Here is a 21178-nt window from a genome sequence, read left to right as displayed (position 1 = left end):
CTCCCCTCTCAGCACTTGGCCAATCAGTGGGCACTACAGCAATAAGCATGGTAAAACACTACGTGACAGGAATATTTGAGAACCTCTTTCCCGCACTTTGAAATGACAGTGTTTGCACAGAGATCACATGTAATATCTAGGTGGTTTAGTTTTGAATGAGTCATTGTGCATTTTTGATTTTAAACAAGCCCTCTCCCAGTAGCCTGGCAAATGAGGGGCTAGTTTTGTTGTTTGCTTGCTTGCCTAGGGTGGAGAGGAATGGTCTTTGTGAGGGGGAGGAAGGATTGTACCACTTCTTTTCTTCAGTGAGTTATCAAATCCATTTCATCCCAGCTAGAACAGAAAAGAATAGTCCTTGTCTGCTTAGGGCAGAGCAAACTGAGTGGAAAATAGGAGCTGCTATATTTAACCACTGTGCATTATGTTGTTATAGCAACTGCATCCATAAAACTTATATCAATGATGCCATATAAAAAGGCTACATCAAAGACTCATTAGCTGAGCCTGTTCTCAATTCCATTTGGAAAAACACTTCTCAGTCCTGCAGGATGTTTGTTAACATTCACCAACTCAGTGGCAGGTTGTAAATGAGACTGTGCAGAGATAATATTTGGGAGCTTAGTGCTTTATCACCCTTGAGCTGATTATGATGCAGCTGGAGTGCCACCAATGCCTTGTTGCACTTACCTGTCACAGCCTGACTACTGAATGCCCCATTTATGAATGCCATGGGATGTGGCACGGAGCAGAAGGGGTGCACTGAGGCTCCCTGGAAGGGGAGGATTGATTAAATGCTGTTTTCAAAGACGTATATTGGAACAACAAACAGTGCATTGTCCAGCCCAATCCCACCAACTCTGTGGGTAGAGTTCTCAAAAGCCACCAGCTGCATTACATCCCAACAAAGCACAGTTCTTGTGTTGAATTTCCAAGGCCAGGTCTTTAACAATGTGTTGAGGAAGCTGGTTTTGGGGTGACTAGCAGTGAATGGTGTCCCATCTCCCATTTTTATTTGATGCCTTCTTACAGTGTGAGGCTAGAATGGGTCTCTGATCTCTCACTCCAGCAGCTGTAGCCCATGCATTTCAAATGAATGGTATCTCATTTATGTTTTTAAAGTAAGGTGTTGGTTTTATTTCCTTTGCCTTTTCCCAGAAATTATTTCTCTACCTTGGAAAAGGATTTCCCATGTCACTGATGTGTTTGTTCAGGATTGTTTAGCCCCTGCTGAAGTTCTAGGTTCCCTGCAAAGTAGAGAATTGAAGAAATAACAGGGTCCAGTATCTTATGTTTCAGCCTGTCCTGTCACAGTCCAGCTCACTTTTAATACTTTGTTTTACTGATCTTAAATGTCCCAGGGGGAACTGAGGAGTGGTGGCTGTGATTGCACCCAAACTGCCCCTATAAGGCCAAGACAGAAGAGTCCTCCTCCATTTACCCTTTGAGATTCTGTCCCTTCTCCTCAGAGAATTGCTCCATGCCTGGCACACATCCAATAGCTGGGTATGTTGTCTTGGATTTTACCTCATTACTTCACCCCTGCTCTCTCCTTTCCTTAACTTGATGAAGTTCATTCAGTACCCTTCTATCATACTGTAGGGAGCCGTTAGGATAAAGTTGAGCACAGGGCACCATCATCGGAGGGATTCCCCCCAAAGAATTTTTGTGCCCCAAATAAACAGCCTCAAGGAATGTCCTTCCCATCCTCACTAGGCTACTAGTGGAGCAGTGGCACTGCATCTTCTCCCAGGCATTGCAGGGACCAAAGCAGAGAGCCACAGAGCAGCTCTGTCAACTGGAAGATCTCTGAATCACCACCTTCCTTTCTGACTGGCAGAACCATCTTTAGCCACTGCAATACACGTGAGTACAGGGTGCCTGAATACTGTTTTACAAATTGCATGTTGCTACATAGAGGAGTTCAGGGTGCATGGAAATGGAGCCCGAAAGTCCGGTTAGGGAGGGAGGAGATGTTCCAGATAGCAAACATTCAACATCTGGCAAGTATATCCTTCTAATGTCTCTGTGATTCCTGGGAGACTGACTGTTCTTCCTCCTTCACATCTGTTTCATCAGATTAATTGGGCTGATTAGAGGTTAGGATCCTAATGGAGCCCCAATGCATCTTTAAGACATCCATTCTTTGCCATGCTCTTCAGAATTGTATTTCCCCAGTGCTCTGCAGCAGCCAGCTCAGTCAGTTCAGTGAAGGGTTTTGCCTTTGGCCAGGGGATACTATTTGGAGAGTGAAGTCATTGATTTCAGTGAATAACTTCTCACCAAACAGAACATCACCAAAACTATAATCCACCCACCAGGGCGTCAGTCCCCCTCCTTCTCTTCCCCAGAGGAGTTCGGTGTTCCTCAGGACTGAATTTTCAGCTCCATCTTGACTTGTTCTTTCGTACCATTGTGGGATGGTACCAGTGGTCAGTGCCTTTTAGGAACTTGCCCACTCTGCTGACATCTTCCCTTAAGAATGACTGAGTAAAGACAGGGAATTTGGGAGCTAGCCCACTTCTGCAGTTTGCAGGATGAGGATTGTTGGGCCATTTCAATTTTTCTCCTGAGCAGATGTAGCCACTGGCTGCAGACAGCAAAAGCTTTTAAAGCAGCTGGTCCCTGAAGGAGGAGCTGGTGCTGAGTCCTTGCAGTGCAGAAATAGTGGGTGCCTTCAGACATCTCACAGCCTTTTGAAGCTCTTCATTGCAGAGGGTCTCGCGTTCCTTCAAATGTAGATCTGAACCTACCACAGGCATAATAAAGAGTGTCCAGTGAGAGGTACCCTGTAATAGCTGGCCTCTGGCACTTGGTGGGTAGGTGGGAGCAAGCCACTTGGATCACTTCATGTTTAAAAAGAATTTATAAAAAGTCTTCCCAGAAAAAAAAACATCAAAAAACAACAAAACCGCATGGAAATAGCTCCTGAAAAAGAGCCTGTTTGTGTTTGACTTTGAGATTTGATGCCAAACTCTTTCATTTCACCCAAACCACAGCAAGTCCAATCTATAAAACAACATTCCCAAAATGGCAACAACAAAGAGCTGCAACCTCTCCCCTACTTGGAAGTGTCCAACAGAGACGGCTCCAGCAGGGTGGAGAGGGGAGATGAAGATTGATTTGGGAGAGCATTAGCCAGTTTTATGAACGTGTGCAGGAGGTAGAGTTTTGTGTTCCTTTCGCTCTCTGCAGCCACAGTTCATTGCCATCCCTTGCCTGAGCAATACAACAAGCAAGGCTGCAATTCCTCTGGAGCATTTCAGCTGGGTGGAGTCCATTCCCATAGCTCTGTGCTTATCCTTGCCAAGTACTGAAGCGCTTGGCTCAGGACAAAAAACCATGAGGAAAGAATCAGTTTCCTTATATCTGCTCTTCCAGATCAGTGACAGGTCTGCCTGGTAACAGCCTTGAGCACCTTTCAGTAACCAGTTTGTGTCTCCCTGAACCTTTATACAAGCACAAACTCCTGAATTTGCTCCTGCATCAAACTTCCCTGCTGAAGATGCTCTCTGCTCCTGGTGAAACATTTCCATATGGATCTCTCCTTGCTTCTGGTTCTAGTGGCCAGGAATGGTTATTATTAGCTCACTCGAGCAGCTCTTCACATCCTCTAATTTGCTGTCGGTGCTTTGAAGGTTCCTCTATGGCACAGCAGCACGCCCAGCATAGACACTAGGGCTTGGATAGTTGGCCACATTTCACAACCACTCACTGCTTTATCTCTCCAAGCTTGTTTTAAAAACTTCCCACCCTGCTAGCTGTACCAAGTGCTGAATCACTTCTTTGGGTGGCCAAATTGAAGTTGTGGGGGAAGAAACTTCTGGCAGAAGAGCAGAGCAGACATTAATGGAAACACTTAGACTTTCCTCCCCTCCTCCACCACCCCTGAAAAAATTGCTGGTAATGTTTACAAGGCAACATTTAACAGTCTTTGACAGAACAGTAGGACTTGAGTAGTGGGGTAGAAGGTGGCCAAGTCAGTATTATAAGGCCATTGTTTAGTAAAAAGGGTATTGCTTGCAGATCTTTGGCTCTGGAGAAGAAGAGACCATTGGCAGGAGAAGAATCTATTTAAGGCATATGTCTTCTGATGGCTGTTTGAGTTCAGCCATGACCCATGTTTCTGGCTTGACTTTTGCTTTGAATTGCTTTGAGTATTCATTACTCTGTGCTTCCTATTTTGTCTACACCTGTGTAGCTAATCCTTTTCCTTGAACTTAACCAATAGCCAGAGATAATCCCAGTTTGAAAGTGACTGAGAAACAACAGTTTACATATAATGTATGTTTTATCCTAGTTGATTTACACATGAGCTGTCACATTGCCCCTCGTTAAATACACCCCTATGAGATGATAACAATCTCTTTAAATATTACACAGGGTTAAATAACTTTTCTTTTTTTTATTTTCTTTCTCCTTTTGGCAAATGTTCCATTGTTTGGATGTTTTTCTCTACGGAAGAGCTGGCCGGGGTGTGGGACAGCTCTGAGTGCCACCTGCTGGACACCGGCTTCCTCCCATCCCCACCATGGGCCAGATCTGGAGGCGATGCAAATAGTGATGTGAGCTTAAGTGTCCAAAGCCATGAACCACAGTCTAGAGCAGGAAAAACATGAGAATTAAAAAGGAATTGAAGCTAATACCTCTAATGCCTTCACCATATCAGGACCATTTCCTTACACTTCTTGGTGGAAGTACCATCACTGCTCACGTCTCCTGCACTGGTCCTCTCATTCTCTTTCCAAGGGATGCATTTTTGCTACAAAGACTTTATAGAATCATAGAGTGGTTTGAATTGGAAGGCACCCTAAAACTTGTCCAGTTCCAACCCTCTGCCATGGGCAGGGACACTTTCCACTGGACTAGGTTGTTCTAAGCCCCTGTGTCCAACCTGGCCTTGAACACTGCCAAGGATGGGGCAGCCACAGCTTCTCTGGGCACCCTGTGCCAGTGCCTCACCATCCTCACAGGGAAGAACTTCTGCCTAAGAGCTCATCTCAGTCTCCCCTCTGTCAGTCTAAAACCATTACCCCTTGGTTGCTCACTACATGCCCTTGTAAAAAGACCCTCTCCAGGACAAAGTCTTTGAAAGGATCAAAGTCTTCGTGAGCTAAAGGTCAGAGCAGCTTCTCCAATGACCCAGTGCCAGCAAGGGTTAGAAAGAAAGAAGCTGGTCCCCAAACAGGAGCTGCAGCTGAGGCAGTGTCCCTGGTCAGCAGACACAAGGCTTTGAAGAGCCTTGCCAAGGTGGCAACCTTTGGCAGCCTCTTGCAGTTTCCCGTAGTGCAACATGAGAAGTTTGGGAGTGAGCTGGATTTATGGAGCTTGTTTGTGCTCAGTCCCAGCAGCCAGGGTAAGGAAAGTAATGGCAGAATTGTGTGAGGGATGAGGCTTACGTTGCCTGACATGTGCATTCAGTGTCAGCTCCTGAACTTTCCAATAAGATTAGCTGTTGTAAATGTGTGTGTGTTACTAAGAGAAAAGGGCTGGTTTACCATACAGAGTAAACTCAGGATCTGAATGACCTTACTGAGTGTTTACCCCCATGTATCTTCATTCACAGGTACCTGCATTCGGAGCAGAAGTTACCTGAAGGTATGTGACATTGCTTCATGCCTGCAGGCTCTTGGATGTGTAATCCTTTACATGAATGTTCTGTCCAGGCTTTCATCTGCCTAACTCACATCTATTTGCAATACAAATGAAACCTTCAGCTGAACTCTTCCTTGCCCTTTTATCTGCCTGCAGTTTTTCACCAGCTCAGGCTTTTCTGCAGTCACTTTTCCGTCCTTTGGGGTTGTCCTGTCCCTGCCTCTTGTTGTCTTGCATGCTCATGAGTGCTGTTTCCAGGTCTCTCAGCTCAGTCCCAGAGGTTTCTCATGGGGGCTTTTGTGTATGTGTGTTACAAGGGCCTCAGAAATCATTACCAGCTCAGCCCAGAATGGTTGCATGTACCAAGCTAAGCTACCATCAAAATGTAGTCAGTATGAGAAAGGTACCTGAAGTCTTCATTGGCACAACAGATTGTTGGAGTGGCTTCTCTCATGTGTAAACCAGCAAGTATGTCTGAGAAACTGCACAAGTAGCGAAAAGAAAGAAGCAAAGTACAGAAGCAGGTTGCTCCCATCCCCCTTTTCTGGCTGCTGTCTCTGAGCAGATCTGCAGCCCTTATCTCTAGCAAACAGTGCCTGACTCAGGGACAAATTTGTGGAACTAGTTTAAGCACAAAGCTGGCAGCTGTTTGGACAGCATAGGAAGGTGGCTCAACCAGGCCCACCCAGTCAACCTCCTGCTCCCTCAGCAGTCATCCAGGCTGTGATTCTTTACTGCTAATTCCTGAATCATTATAGGATTTGAATGTGCCACAGCAAATCAATTTTAATGCCCTGCTAGCAGCAAATTGCACACTCAGGTTTGATGGAGAGAGTGTAAGCCAAGATGGCAGAGTGCCCTTTAACTGGGTTCTGAGTCCAGCCTCTTCAATTCTCCCCATCTATGAAAGAGGAATATTAATGTCAGCTTCTTTCCTAGGACCTTTCCTTTATTCAGCTTTGGGATGCAGGAAAGAGCTCTGTGTATGCTGTGTGCAGTACAGCGAAAGAATAAGGAACTGCAGTGGTAGATGACACTGCTAGATGTCAGGCCTTGTCTAGACTGAACCACCTTCATATGCTGTTCATGCAGGTTTGTTAGATAAACTGTGGTCCAGAATATGGGCTGTGCCTCAGATTGGTTTATAGACATTTCCCTTTCTCTAGCAGCTTCAAGAGACTCCTGAAGCTATGTGAAAGCTTTGCTGCTCTGATTACATCACATCTGACATGACCTACAAATGCCAAAGGAACGGGGAGCTCCCATGCTGCTGCTTACACTAAGCCTTTCCAAATATAGTTCCAGTCTCATTGAAATTCCCAGTATTTATAATTCGATCTGGCAGGCATGCAGGGCTGTGCATCCGAGGGGTTTAATGAAACAAGAGTGATGCTGGGATTGAGGCTACCTGGATAGAGCTGAAAGCCGTGTTCAGGCCATGGAAATGTGCTGCTTTCCTGTTAGGAAGAGGGAATTGTTTGTGGGTGAGCTTGTGTAAGCCCACGTGATCAGGGAATCCACAAAAAATCTCCCTGCAAATGCAAAAGCCAGCTAAGCCTTGCACTGCCTCAGTGATATGCAGATGAGCACCCTAAATATCCTGCTTTGCTTTCTAATGCCTTTAGCCAGCATAAACACAACAGGCTTTTTATAATCTGCAATCAAGTTCTCCAGACCAGGCACAAGCACAGAGGCTTGTTTTAAGACGCTGGACAGCTGCTGGTGTGCATCCACCCCTGCTACTGGCCCCATCCAGCTACAACCAGTGCTCTTCCAAAAGAATAGGTGTGTTAACGTCTGTCAGGAGCAGGGCAAGCTTTTAGCACCCACAGATCTGCTACTGATCTTCTCATTCTAGGCATGCTTGCTGCATAAGGGATTTGGAAGTAGAAAACCAAGCTGAACAGGCTGCAGGCTCTGTGCTCTTCTATTCTGGGCCTAATCCACTAGCTATATTGATCTTGCTCTTTCTGCCAAGCTAGAGAGGTTGTATTACACTGTTAATCCCATCCTGCCCAGGTCACAGTCACAACAGGCTCTGAGAAGCTTCACCTGCTGGTGTCAAAGGACTAGACTCATCAATGGCAGCACTTCTCTTACCCTGCCTGGCAGGGAGCAGCCTGCTTCTCTGAACCCTTTTCCATCTCTCCCTGGACTGTACATTCCTTCCTTGCTTCATTTCATCTCATGTTCCCGTGTGGAGCAGCCTTTCTGTCAGCATATGGAGATCCTTGTCATATCACTGACACAGAACACTCTTACAGTGCCCTTCACTTTGTGAGGCTGGAATGCTATTGCTTCACCTGAGCTGACTGATGGGGCTCAGGAGGTCGGACTGAACAATGAAATCACCTGCAGGTTTTTTTTAGCCATTATTGCTGAGCCAGGCTCCATTAACAGTTGCCCCATGCTTGCTCTAGCTGTGTCCTCTCCAGTAAGCACTAAAAAGCAAACAGGTGGATAGTGGGAATGCTGACTGCAAGAGGAAGGGATCTGTATCTATTCCGCTTCTGTGCCATAGTGTAGTACCTTGATAATTCTCTCTGAAACTACCCACCAAAATACTGGGCCTGCTGAGCAGCACAGGGGATCTCTGCAGAGGAGGGAAGAGTGGTTCCTCTGCTCCTAGCATATCACAAGCTTGCTTCTGAGTTTTCTACTTGGGAATAAGAAACATCTTTAGTGGGATTAATAGAGCTGTCTGGACACTTTGTGTTCAACTGCAATGCTTGTCACTGCAGAGCATCCTCTGCAATAGCAAGATGAAACCTTAGGGCAGCTAGACAGCAACTGCTCGTCTGTCACTTGTCAAGGAGGACCATGAGCAAGATGGGAGCTCAGGCTCACAGTCAGGAAGTGGCACAGGCCATGCTAGTCACACAGCTGCCAGCATTCCTGCACGTCCCCTGAGAGACTCCAGGGAGCTTGGCAGAGCCATCGCTCCTTCCAGATGGCACCGCACAGCTGCTGCTCTGCGTGGACGGGCACCATGACCTTGCAAGGGTTGGATGGCTGACCTGCAGTAGGACACGATACTGACATGTGTAAGACAGGAGGGTCTTCAACGTAGAGGGGTGCCAAAAGGGATCTCGGCCTGATCCCAGCCTAGGCAAGTGAAGCGGTTGTGGGTCCTGGCTGCCCCGCTGCTGGCGGACACCGCCATCTCCCGGCAGCTCCTGGCAGGCCGGGCTTGCAGCAAGTCTCCAGCAGATGCAGGAGGGCTTTTCCTCTGCTTCCTGGCACAGCGCACGCTCGTGCCAGAGTTTGGCCGGATGGAAGTGCCAGTGATGTTTGCTTCTGCCCCTGTCCTGGAGACTCTTTTCCCTTAGCAGGACACAAGTCCTGCGTACATATTGGGGCCAAGAGGTGTCTGAGCACCACCAGTTTGCTTTGTGCTTTAGCAATGTTAGATGCGAGCACAGCAGTTAGCTTGTGAGTTCAAAGGGCTCTTTAAAACAAAAAAAAAATTCCACTCACTAGAATCTTTATACATGTTACCTTCATCTGCTTAATCACAGACATTGAACAGTGAGTTCTGGAGCTCTGCTAAAGTGTAACAGCCTAAGTTAATATTTGATACAGCCATTCCTGAATCTTGTGGGTATTTTTGCTGTAGCTAAGTATTGGAGTAAAAAGAGGAATTTTTATTTATTTTTTTTGTGTAGCTGAACCACAAACTGCTGTTTGAAATGCCCATGAGATAAGTGCCAGTACTCAGAGTCAACTCTGCTTTTCCTTTAACTACATAGGAATAATTGAAATTATAAGCAAAACAAAACCAACCAAAAAAAAAAACAAAAAACCCAAACCAACCAAAACCCTCTGGTATTCAAAGCTAGTGTTGTTTTCTGTAGTCAGCAAGTTTCTATACACAGCAAGATCCAGTACAAATGGTCATAGATGTTCCCTTTTGCACAGAAAGGATCCCCATGGCCAGCAGTATAGGGCAGGCTGCAGAGACCTGTTGAGCCTGCAGAGGTGGGCATCTTACAACAATACTGTTGTTTTGAAGTATTTATTCTCTTTTTGTGTCTAGGGTGCCGTGTGCTCGTGCTGGAATCAGTCAGTATCTTCCGGAAGTACATCTCCATCCTGGATGTACCCGTTTCCTACCTCCTGCCCCATGATGCACTCTTCATACTCACAGAGGAGGAGACTGAACAAGCCAAGGTGAGACATGGTACCTGTTTCACACAGCTATCTCACACATTTAGAGCACAGTCCCACATATTGGAATCTGATTAGCTCCCCTTCCATAGCATTAAAGTATTTGCCCAGCAGACAGTCCTGTTAATCCACAAATGACAGAACTTTCCTGCTTTTGAGGCTGCCAAATGATAGAGTTACATATGGAAACTGCTCTGATAAAGGCAGTGTTATTCCCTTGTGGGTTTTGTTTCTGACATGTGACCTTTCTAAGCTGTGTACTATAAATAGATGAAGTTTCAGCTGGCAGTGTATGATCGGAAGCAGCATGCAAAGTGTTCTCAGATGCACACCTATCAGTTTCTGCCTCCCCAGCATGTGAACACCCAGGCGTGAGATCACATAGGGAGGAGGAACTACATGTGACAAAGGAACTGTCACAGCACCGACCTGCAGCTGATAGCAGGACCCCTCTGAACACAAGGCAGCACCACACCAGCAACATAGGGGTGGAGAGGGCTCTCCCCACTCTTTAACCCCATAAAGTAGACAGCTTTCTACTTCCCACTACTTCTTCCCTACTACTCACTGAACACAGGCTGTCCTATAAGCTGGCAGTGAACCTCACAGGAGGCCTGGGAAACTGCCTTCATGTTAGGTCTGGAAGGTTCTTGTAATGCTTTCCCAACTATTCTTCCTTCTAGAGAGCAATGAGGTGTCATCGCAGCCAGCTCCTCTGGTTTCGCCACATCTATATGCTCTTCTCACGTTATATGGTGATCAATTCACTGCGCTTTCTGTGACCAGGACAACTTCAGGAGTGAAAGAATGAGTGAAAAAAAGACCAGACCAGACCTAGGATTAAATCAAGCTCACCTGTGATGTGCTGAAGAGGATGGGATTCTCTTTGTGTAACATTCATTCAGACTACAAAAAACAGACTGTGTAAACTTCCTTCTGAATATCTTGTTACCTGATACATTGAGATAAACAGGGTTTAACAGCTACTCACTGTCGAAGCTTAAATAGAGTAAGAAATTCAGATTAACCTAATACAGGAGTATCCTGCATTAGAGAAGATATGGCACAAACTGTTATTCCCCAGGAGGATACAGCTGTGAGGACTGCTTGGCAACTGTTTCTTCGTGCTTTTGTAAAATCCAGGTATCAGGAGTAACTTTTCAAAGGCCATGCTATCTCCAGAGATTAAACTAGAACCACCAGACGTGTCTTACTCAGACTGAACTTTAAAAAGCCAAATCTTATGAATAAAACATCAGAAATCACACAAATATCTCCAGCTGCACTGATCTTTGCTGCTAATGCTGCTTCTTTTGTACACATTGTGTTGCAGGCTCCACCTTTGCAGTGTCCCTCATGCAACATGAGCATTTATTGCTTCAGAATATGGGGCTCACAGTCAACTCACAAGAGTCTCAATGGACCTAAGAATGATGTGCAAGAGTTACTGTAACTAGGTCTTTTATAGAACAGAGATAAAAATTGCAAGAGATGTTTCAAAAGCTGTTCTACTTACGTAACAGAGAAGCGCAGGAGTTAAGAGATCCTCTCCCTTTATGTTAAAGGTAAGTGAAGCAGCGTTCGGTGGTTTTGTTTCTTAGCCTACTAGTGATTTGGGTTTACATGGGGTCATTGTGGAGCAAAGTCAGCACTACTCAACATTTCTGTAGGGCTTTGCACTCCTTCATGTGGGCTCACGTCTGCAGGAAGCATCTTTCCTGGATCTATGCACCTTGTCATTGCATAGTCAAGATCCAGCCCAAATGGCGAGATCCTGACCTGCTGCTGTGAGCACATCCTCCTCCTGAGATAACAAACTGGTTCCTGGTTGTACTGAAGTACATGCCCATTGTATGACAGTATTGAACTGTTCCCTGGCCATGAGTCAGTGCCTAAGCATATGCCGAGTCAGCCTTAAGACCACAAATAAGGCTAGGCTTAGGCAAAACAGTGCTTAATCACATGAATAACTTCCGTGGCCTCTCTCTTGCATACAGCTAGGTTACCTGTGTAATGCTTTAGTGAACCTGAGCCTGCTAAGCTCTTTCAAATCCCTTTTAGATACATGGTCAATTCATTAAAGTCAAGGGAGAAAAGTCAATGTATGTTAGCATTATGTCCTAAGCAAGAGGTTATCTTACACAGGATGTTTTCATCAGGCAGACTTGAAACACAGGAAAGATCCATACAAGCAAAGATTAGAATTTTTTTCATTGTCTTTTTCTACTCTGTTTATTATGATTTAAACTTCAGCACAGCTAAGGACAAAGTACCAAAACAGCAGCCCTGGGGTTTATGGAAAGGAAGTAGTTTGAAAATTGAAAGCCACAACTGAATGGGACAGGCAGCATAGAAAGATTTATTTAAGAAACAGAGAACAGATAACAGTAATGCAGAAACTGATTTTGCCTCACCCAGGAAAGCCCAGGCTACAGTTCCACAGCAGTGCCCCAACATCAGCTGCTGGAAAAGTGTGTCAGGGTTTTGACATGTCTCTGATGGTCTTGTGTTCCTTCACAGCCTTCTCCCATTCCTTGCCATTGATATCCTCTGTGACAATGGTCTGCACGGTGCCCTCATCCAGACAATGGGGAGCTATTCCTGAAGAAAGAGTACATAGAAACCTGCATCCACATCCTGTGTGGGAGATGCCTGCCCTGCTCTGGATGGGGCTTCTCAGGGAATGCTAAATGCTCAGTCCAGCTATTGCTGTATATCTGAGGAGCCTAGATGGGAAGAAGCCCACACAGCAATAGGTAAGACTTATAGAGGAGCTACAGGTTCAGACTGCAGTTCCGCATGCTTAGTACTTAGTACTCTTAAAACACATGCTGCTCACTGCTGTCATGTTAGCATCCAATGGAGTCTTTACCCAAGGTTTGCTTGATGGTTACTTTTGGTTACCACAGCTTTCTCTTTCTACCTACCATAACCATCTGGATTAGAACGAGGAGTATAAAAGCTCTGTACACCACAGGTCTTGCAGAATGTGTGCTGGGCACTATGGGTGTTGAAGGTGTATGTTGTCAAATTATCGGCACCCTGAGCAAATGAAAAGCAGTGTAAGTGTTCCAGACAAGCAGAGGTACTAATTCCTTTCTACGGGTCTGTAGCTAAGAAATACAAAATCTAAAATATCAACTTTGTGTCTTTACTTGAGATGAGTTCTGTATTCATGCTCCTTTTCTGAACCCGTGTATATACACATGTCCATAACAGTCAAATCTGAGAACTGTGAAATCAGCTCACTAAGTAAGATGCACACACCCACACCAGGCAGCATAAAATTCAGCTGTTTCCCCCAGTCAGGCATAGACAAACTTAGGATAGAAAACTGGCTGCCACTTGCATCTTTGATGAGACTGCCTTATCCTGCTCATATTCACAGGCATGCTCTTACTGCATTCTTACTCTACCTTCAGCAGCTTGAAGCGCGACGCTGGGACAATGAAGTGTCTGTTCTGTTTCTTTGTGCAAATGCTGCAACTGTAAAGGAAAAAAGAGACCTTTCTAGAAGCAGTGGACAAGTTGTGGACTGCAGTCAGATCTATCACAGACCTCTGGACAACAGAAATTCCACCAACAGCTAAACTGGCTCCTGGACGCATCACAGAGGTAAGCAGCAACAGTGGACTTGTGGTATCAGTAGCGTCTGGCTAAGCACGCCCACTTAGACTGACCCTACATAGGTACACCAACAAAGTGTTCCCTTACACCAAACATCAGATGCCATTTTTGATTCACATACACAATTTCAACAGCCATTACAAGGCTCTAGGCCTTGTTTCTAGGCCTGAGAAACCCCTTTAATCTTTCAGAGCAGACTTGGCCAGTTTTGCCACCATGAATTATCTTGCAGACAAGAAAGAAAGGGTCAGAAGTCTACCCGTGCCTTAGAAGCAAACTACCTGCAGGCAAAGGGGGATTACTACTGAAATCAGACCAGGTTGCAGTTTGAGGCACATGTGGTCAGAGATGTTCATGTTAATGTTAAAACAGGATTGATGTCCTCTGAGCAGACTTGCACTGAGAGGAAACATAAAGCAGGCAGTTGAGTCCCTATATTTGTAGATCTCTCCTGAGCAGTGAGCAGGGCTGTGAGACCAGAACTGCCCAAAGAAGTAGCACCTGATCCCATATTGGATCAGGACATAATCAAGGGGTATACCCTATAGGAACAGCTCAAAGCAGTTGTGTCATCTTCTAGCTGTAAGGTGTTGGCTGGAAAAGCACATGAGCTTATATTCATCCATGAGAATAGGGAGCACATAAAACACTCACTTGCAGTTAAAAACATGCAGATCTGCTGAAGCCCAGACCTCAAAGCGGACTGCTCCACAGTGACAGCCTCCAGTGTGCTTGACCAAACCCCGGTATTCACTGGAGAGGGAAACAACAGAGATGTTTTCTCAATCTAATTTTTGGGGGTTTTGTCCAAGAAAACAGTAAGGTTTATGCTACATGATCCAGTTCAGCTTTGAGCAACTGTAGAACACCAGAAAACGTCCATTCTGATGTGTTTTAATAAAATGCCCCAGAATGACGTAGACGACGACTTTGGTCCTCTGTGGCAATGGCTCTTCTGGTTTACTTAAAATAGTGCAAAGGGAAGGAAAAGCAGTAGTTCAAGGAAAACACAGTCCACATGCAATACAACACGTGTGCTGTCCTGCCAGAGACCAGGGCAAAATGCTGACCCAGAGTCCGTGCAAAACTACCACAAGGAACTGAATCTTCCTACAATTATCCCACAAGTGCTCCAGCACTACTAAAATTCCTCCATTTAAAATCTGGGGAAAACAGAGAGCCTGCGCGGTATCTGAAATGCATTTTGTTGGGTACTGTAATTGCAGAGGAACATCACGGTCAAGCTTGTGCTTTCCCCCTTCCCCCAGCCACCTCCCTCGTCCCTGGGCAGCGCCGCCAGCCCAGCTCCAGCGCAAAAGGAGAGTGAGAAACCTTTTCCTTTCGGATTTTCACTCCCCCGGCCCATTACTGATTACAGCGCAGAGGTGCTGGGTTGTGCTCTGAGGTGGGGATGTAGCAGCTGAGCCTCAGCATCCCGCGCGGTGCCCCCGAGGGCGTTTTTGGTGGGAGAGCCCAAAAGCACAGGGAGCTTTAGCAGAAAACGCCACTTTCTCCGCGGTGCCTTCGCCCCCCCGCTCCTCACACCACAACCCCTTCTTCCCCACTGCAGCTCTCCAGATGCCGTGTTTAGTGCTGTGCTGCCGGGAGGGCAGTGATGTGGCGGGGCAGTGACCGCCGTCCGGCCCGTACTCACAAGGCATCCAGCAGCAGCCGCGCCGCCTCCTCGCAGCTCAGCCGGTGCCGCTCCTGGAACGCGGCCCAGCGCCCGCGCTGCTCCCCGAGATCGAAGTCTCCGGGCGCGGGGGGCTGTTCCTGCGGCCCCGGACCGGCCGGGGCACTGACCGCCGCCTTCCCGCTGCCGCTGCGGGCCGAGCCCGCGGAGGGGCTGGCGGCGGCGCTGCCCCGCCGGGACCGCCGAGCGCTGGCCGCCCTGAGCCGCCCCATGCGCCGCAGAGACGGGGCGCGCCGCGCCCGCCAGGGGGCGCCGCAACGCCGCGCAGCGTGACCGGGAGGGGGACCGGGGAGAGGGACTCTAAGCTGCCAGAGGGGAGACTGAGATGAGCTCTTAGGCAGAAGCTCTTCCCTGTGAGGGTGCTGAGGCGCTGGCACAGGGTGCCCAGAGAAGCTGTGGCTGCCCCATCCCTGGCAGTGTTCAAGGCCAGGTTGGACACAGGGGCTTGGAGCAAGCTGCTCTGGTGGAAGGTGTCCCTGCCCGTGGCAGGGGCTGGAGCTGGAGGAGCTGTAAGGTCCCTTCCAGCACAAACCGCTCTCTGATTCTGTGACTGGAAGCGCACTGTTGCACATCCCTTTTACGTGCCCACCCTTGGCTAGGAATAAGACTGCTGGTGAGCAGTACTGTGGTGCATCAAGATGTGCCTTCAAAAGTGTGGCTAGTCCTTCCTAAAATTGGAAATCATTACTGCAGCTTTGCAGAGAAACAGGTTCTAACATGATTCCCACTAGATGACCTTTCACAAGTTCTGTCATCAAAGGATGATAGAAAAGGAGAACAATCAAGATTGTAGAATCATAGGGTAGTTTAGGTTAGATAGTACATACCATTAAAACAAAGAAACAAATAAAAACCACCCCACTTCTCCCCCAAAAACAGCTTAGGAAAACATGAAAGCTCTCCTCTAGTGGTAACTGTCTTAGAAAAGGTTATTCTTGAACATCTAGAAGACAGTGCTGCTTCTCAAGTAAAATTATTCAATGCAGGGGAAAACCACAAAACTTGTCCAAGTCACATTTTGTTGGGGGAAAAGAACCCCGTCACTCCAAGGATGAGGCTTTGTGCCCAGCACAGGGAATTTCAACAGAACTGAATGTCTTGCTCTTCTCAGGAAGGGGAACAGGGAAAGCTGTCAACATGTGAGCTGACAGCTGGTTGTGGGGTGGAAGAGGCACTGACGGATCATGTCTCAGCCAGGAATACAGCAAAGCAACTGGACAGCAATGAATGAAGCAGCATCAGGTCTGGATAACAGCTTTAAAAACACACGACTGCAGTGTGTAGGCTGCCTCCTGAGATGGCACATACCAGGACTCACGTAACAACCCTGTCGCTCAGCACCTCTCTCCTCTGATGACAGGAAAGGTGCTGAGTTACAATTTCCTGTTATTTCTCATGTGAACCTCTGTTCTCGTTACTCATCCTTATGGAACCATTTTAATATGCTGTATGTGACAAATCCTGGTCCACGCCAGCATGTTTATCTGTAGCGCCTGAGCTGGGCCACTCCCAGACCTTTAGTCACCCTAAAGTTCATGTTAGTCACCTTGTATTTTGGGAAGAAAAGTCACTGAGGTGAAACTGGAGACCATGAGCCGAAACTGAGCCTGTGCAGTTTGCATCATGGAGTCATGTGCTGTCAGTGCAGGGTATGGCAGTTTCAAGTTTGAGCCTACATGGTCAGTCCTTTCCTAAAAACACTAAACTACACTGAACTGAAAGAACATATTTTAGGAGTTCATTAGCAATCAGCTCACACAAATTACCTCCTCTCTGCAATACAGGAGGCACTGGCACTTGTATGCTCTCAAAAAGCAGTTCCAGTGGCAAAAGTGATGTGCAGGCCATGTCATAGCTGCAAATCTATCCCTCTCTGCTCCTGTGCAATTAGTTCAGCATATTTTAAATGTAGGAAGCATTCTGAGAAGCTGAATTCTGTTTCCACTGTAACATTTCAGGATAAAGAACTAGGAGACAGAAATGGAAGAACAAAATGCAGCTTTGTTTCAGAAGGCTGCAGTAAAGAAATTCTTTCTGCTTTTTTATTTGTATCATATTTTATTACAAAGGACTCTTAGAGCTCAAAACTGGGTCTCACATAAATAACCAGTTCAAGAGCTTTATAGGGGATCTCTGGCTCATGACAAATTTCACTGGTATTTGGATTTACAAGCCCTGCATTTCAGTGGTTGCGTAAGGTATTGTCGGTGTACCTGGGGGGCCGGTGTTACCCAGTGCCTGAAGACTCAACAGCTCTCCTGATACATTACTGCCAAATCTGATGCAGTGTTTGCCATACTTCAGTAGAAGTCAGTAGCTTGATGAAGAATGGTTGTGGAGAAGGAAGCATTCAGAAAGATGAGGAAAAGTCCAGTAAATCAGTTTGTTTTCTTTAAGTATCTTGTGATACTAGAGTTCAACAGCTGACGTGGTTTAATGTTGAAGTACAAAGGTGTTTTTCCGTGCCAGCCTAGCCCTGCTTGTGTAACAATGACTCAGCTCTGCAGAGCTGGCTTGCAGCCCCCATTGAGATTCTGTCTGCAAGGGCATTTTCATTGCAAAGGCAGCTACATGTTTGTGGGTTAAAGAGAACTGGTTACTGTGGATGCTTTTCATCTAGTAAGCAGGGAACTAGAAGTAGTATATAGCTCACACCACATTTCATAGAACTGAAGTAGTTAAAACTGTATAGTTTGTGCAGGGGAGAAAAATGTCAGTGCTTGGATTTTAGTCTTCCTGTTGAGGAGGAAGAATTCTGCACATTCCCCTCCCCATCAAGGGATCTAGGCTGGATCTGAAAACAGAATACAGGTTATCACCCCTAGGCCACTGGATGCAGGCTATTCAGACTGACTTGGCAGTATTGGTTTTTGTTCACTGTCACAGAGGTTCTGTTGAAACACGCCGATAATGATTAACAGTGGGTTAAGACCTATTTCTTCTGTCTTTCTGTTGTTTTGTTTTTCAAGGTGCTTCTTTGCTATCCTGCTGAAAAACCTCACCCTAGAAACCACATGCTCAGTGGGCTCAGATGCAGCAGAGGGAACATGAACAAAGAGAGCTCCTTCACTGCAGTGCAGCTTGGATCAGATCCAAAAGACTCGCAGGCAGGAGGCAGACTGGAAAAAAAAAAGATGCAGACAAGTAATTTTTAGAATAGACCTTATTATTGATTGTTGCTTTCACTGGTGTGACATGCAGACACAAACCTGTGATGGCATCCTCATAAAACGCCCTTTAGAAGTCTCCTCACATCAACAGCGTAGACAATTGCCACATGTTCCTTGGGGTCATTTAGATCTACAGAGAAAGACGTGCCCAAGCCTATTTATTGTGGCAGCACAGATCATAAAGCTGTGTCCTGTGTGTCCTGCAAAGTCAAAATATCCTTTAAACAAACAGGGTAATAGAGGAGTATTGCTGATTCTTCTCTTTTTACTACAGATCTGGGTATCTGTTTGTTTTTCTTAAGATTTCATCTTCTGAAGTTGGTAGCTTATTAAAAACTTTGTTTATTTAAGGTATTTTTAGCATAAGGCTTAAAAACCAAACCTCGGATGGTTGTCTTTTTTTGGTAATCTCATAATATTACACTCAATCTTACAGTACTTTGGCTTGTGACTCACTATTTTTGTAACCCTTGAGCTTGGCAGGACAAGGACAAGCAGTAACATGCCACAGCCCTGTTTGTCTTGTGGCTGGAACTTCAGCAAAGATCAGGCTTTATTGCAGAGATACAGGTTTGGGAAGAAAATATTTATCTCCACAACTGTAAATAGATGAATATAATTATCTGGTGTCATACACAGTGAGAGACGTCTGAGGTAGGTAATACTGTAAGAATATACATTGTGGGTTTTTTTTCCCTGTGGCAAGTAGCCCTATTTTTATCTGAACAAAGGAACAGAACTGACCTGGCTGCACGTACTCACATCGCCTGACTAGCCGGCTGTCCCAACTTAAAGCCTTGTACTAAAGATAAACAGATTGCTTCATTTGACATTGCTCACTTAGAAATGATATGTGGTTGCTAAGACATTAGTGTACATAAAACCCAGACCCAGCTTGTGTTCTAGAATGTTACAGATTTGTTGGAAGCATTTCTTTGACCTCCAGATACTTCTCTTCTGAAAGTAGGTTGCTTTGTACCAGTGCCCAATGACCTACTTTTGAAACCACTTGGAAAGAAATACGTGTTCCCAACTGCAGGCCGCTGGCACCACCTGTGCAGTCAGGCCAGTCACAAGGTAATTTCTGTTTTATTGACCTTTGCATTTATTTATATACAGTTCACAGTCAGCTGCTTGATGATTCTTATTCACCAAGAGCTACATAGTGGTGTGTACCTTATAGACTTTGTATTTATGTTGTATAACCACAACATAAACAGATCTCCTGTGTCTGTAGCAAATTCAAGTAATAATATACTTTCTAAAGAAATTCTGAGGTAAAGCTGAAATTCAGTAAAACAAAGTCACCGGGGCATGACCTCCAGCCTAGGAGATTGTTCTGTACATATAATGTGTGAAAATAAGGCAGAATCTGGCCCACAATATAGAAACACTGCATTCTGACTTTAAAAAGAAGTAGCTTTCAATTTGGTAATAATTATCTTTGAAATAGTGTTAAGGAATCTATGCAGATACTAGGTGTGAAACATTCAGGACATGAGTTTACTACAGAGAAAATATCAAGGGACGGGAAAAGAGTCATTTAAGAAGCTTTCTGTATTCAGCCCACCCCCTACCCAGAAACAAAAGAGGTGGGCTCCATACAGGCACATAGATGGCTACTGAAGATTAATAATTAGGAGAATTAAATGAATCCAATCAGTAGAGGCTGCAGAATGGTGGCCTGTGTGGAGTACACTGCCTACAGGCTATGGAGATTAGTTTAATTCTGCTGGGCCCAGGAGCTGCATGCACAAAGCCTGACTCTTTGTTTATCTCTTTTGACAGAGGGATAACTGGGGAAAATAATGAGGCTTTTTACATGAAATTGATGAATTTAAACCATAATTGTCTAAAAGTATGAGCCTGTGTTCGATGTCAGCATGTTGCTGCCTGCGCTTGCTTAGGATAACGTCATTTCCCTGAAGAATGGATTTTTCAGGAGCCATTATTAAGAAGGTATTTAAACAATTACCCATGGCAGGCCCATCTGGTGGAATTTTATTCTGATCTGTTGATTTGAATACTTACACAGAAACAGAACAACCATACTGAAAGCAGACGGGTCATAGGATTTAGCCATACTTGGAAAATACAAGGGAAAGCTCCTGTGTTTTCTGGTTTACACATAAAGGGGAAAAAAAAAGAAATTTCTTTTTTCTCCTTCTCCATTTAGAGGGACATTAAAAAGCAAGGACCTGCACACTAAAAACCTTAATGCAAGTCTGATGTGCTGAAACGCAGGCCAGACTTCTTAGCCTGTTAATCTCCAGTTTAACACATACAAGATGTGGCCTTTCACATTTGTAAGTTTTAGTTACTCTGGCCTTCCTCTCAGGACTCCATGATCTTGTTTGGCTTTGGAACATGGTTCCCAGAGCAGTGTGTGGGATATGCAGGCCAGCTGTGGAACAAGCCTTTAGTCACCCTGGCACCAGGCAAACCAAACAAAGGTATTGGAAACACTGAGCAAAAATGGCAGCATAAAGAAAACAAATGTGCTATTGCCTAAATCTGATATTGCCTTCTGTCCTAAATTTATGTCACTGGATAGTATTCCCAAGGTTGGTTATTGCCATGGAGCCATCTCTAAACTTTGCAGTTAACCATTTTCCCCTCTTCCTGTGAATACATTGCGAATAGTTTTGTTGGGATGATTTATTCTTTTTTACTGCAAACCAGGAGGTATTGGCAGACACAAGCCCTGTCAGGAGAAAGGAAAACAGAAGAAGTTTGTTGTTGTTAAGGGTTTTTTAGTGGGTTTGGTTGTCTTTTAGGTTTTATTAAGGGGAAAACAAAGTAGCTGTGTACTGAATATTGCCGTTCACACACGTGCTTACGCTTTGTGAGTGGAGGATTTAAGCAAGTTCATCTGGCTTCACTGACAGGCTAGCAGCAGATAAAACACTGCCACATAAAAGCCTTTTTG

The 21178-nt window shown here is 45.5% G+C and overlaps 2 protein-coding genes and 1 long non-coding RNA gene across 3 annotated transcripts in view; 2 read left to right on the top strand and 1 right to left on the bottom strand.

Moving 5' to 3' along the window:
- PIGL (phosphatidylinositol glycan anchor biosynthesis class L) overlaps positions 1-11030 on the top strand; it is a 56852-nt gene extending 45822 nt beyond the window's left edge. The window contains exons 5-7 of the mRNA XM_062622380.1: positions 5564-5595; positions 9629-9762; positions 10443-11030. Of these exons, the coding sequence (XP_062478364.1) occupies positions 5564-5595; positions 9629-9762; positions 10443-10541 (265 nt within the window). The 3' untranslated portion in view covers positions 10542-11030. The remainder of the gene's footprint in view (positions 1-5563; positions 5596-9628; positions 9763-10442) is intronic.
- Positions 11031-12095: 1065 nt separating this feature from the next.
- CENPV (centromere protein V) lies at positions 12096-15502 on the bottom strand. The gene is given in 6 exon segments (XM_062622379.1): positions 12096-12360; positions 12687-12801; positions 13176-13245; positions 14041-14139; positions 15041-15385; positions 15387-15502. Coding segments are annotated over 6 exon segments (855 nt in total). The 5' UTR covers positions 15488-15502; the 3' UTR covers positions 12096-12235.
- Positions 13196-20894, top strand: LOC134165519 (uncharacterized). Its single transcript, XR_009965567.1, has 2 exons — positions 13196-13374; positions 18049-20894. It is a non-coding gene; the product is annotated as an uncharacterized LOC134165519 (long non-coding RNA).
- The last annotated feature ends 284 nt before the right edge of the window (positions 20895-21178 follow it).

The sequence above is a fragment of the Pezoporus occidentalis genome, unplaced genomic scaffold (assembly GCF_034315485.1).
Source record: "Pezoporus occidentalis ecotype Australia unplaced genomic scaffold, CSIRO_AGI_Poc_V1 ctg241, whole genome shotgun sequence".
Taxonomy (NCBI): Eukaryota; Metazoa; Chordata; class Aves; order Psittaciformes; family Psittacidae; genus Pezoporus; species Pezoporus occidentalis.
This window is presented reverse-complemented; position numbering and strand designations above follow the sequence as displayed.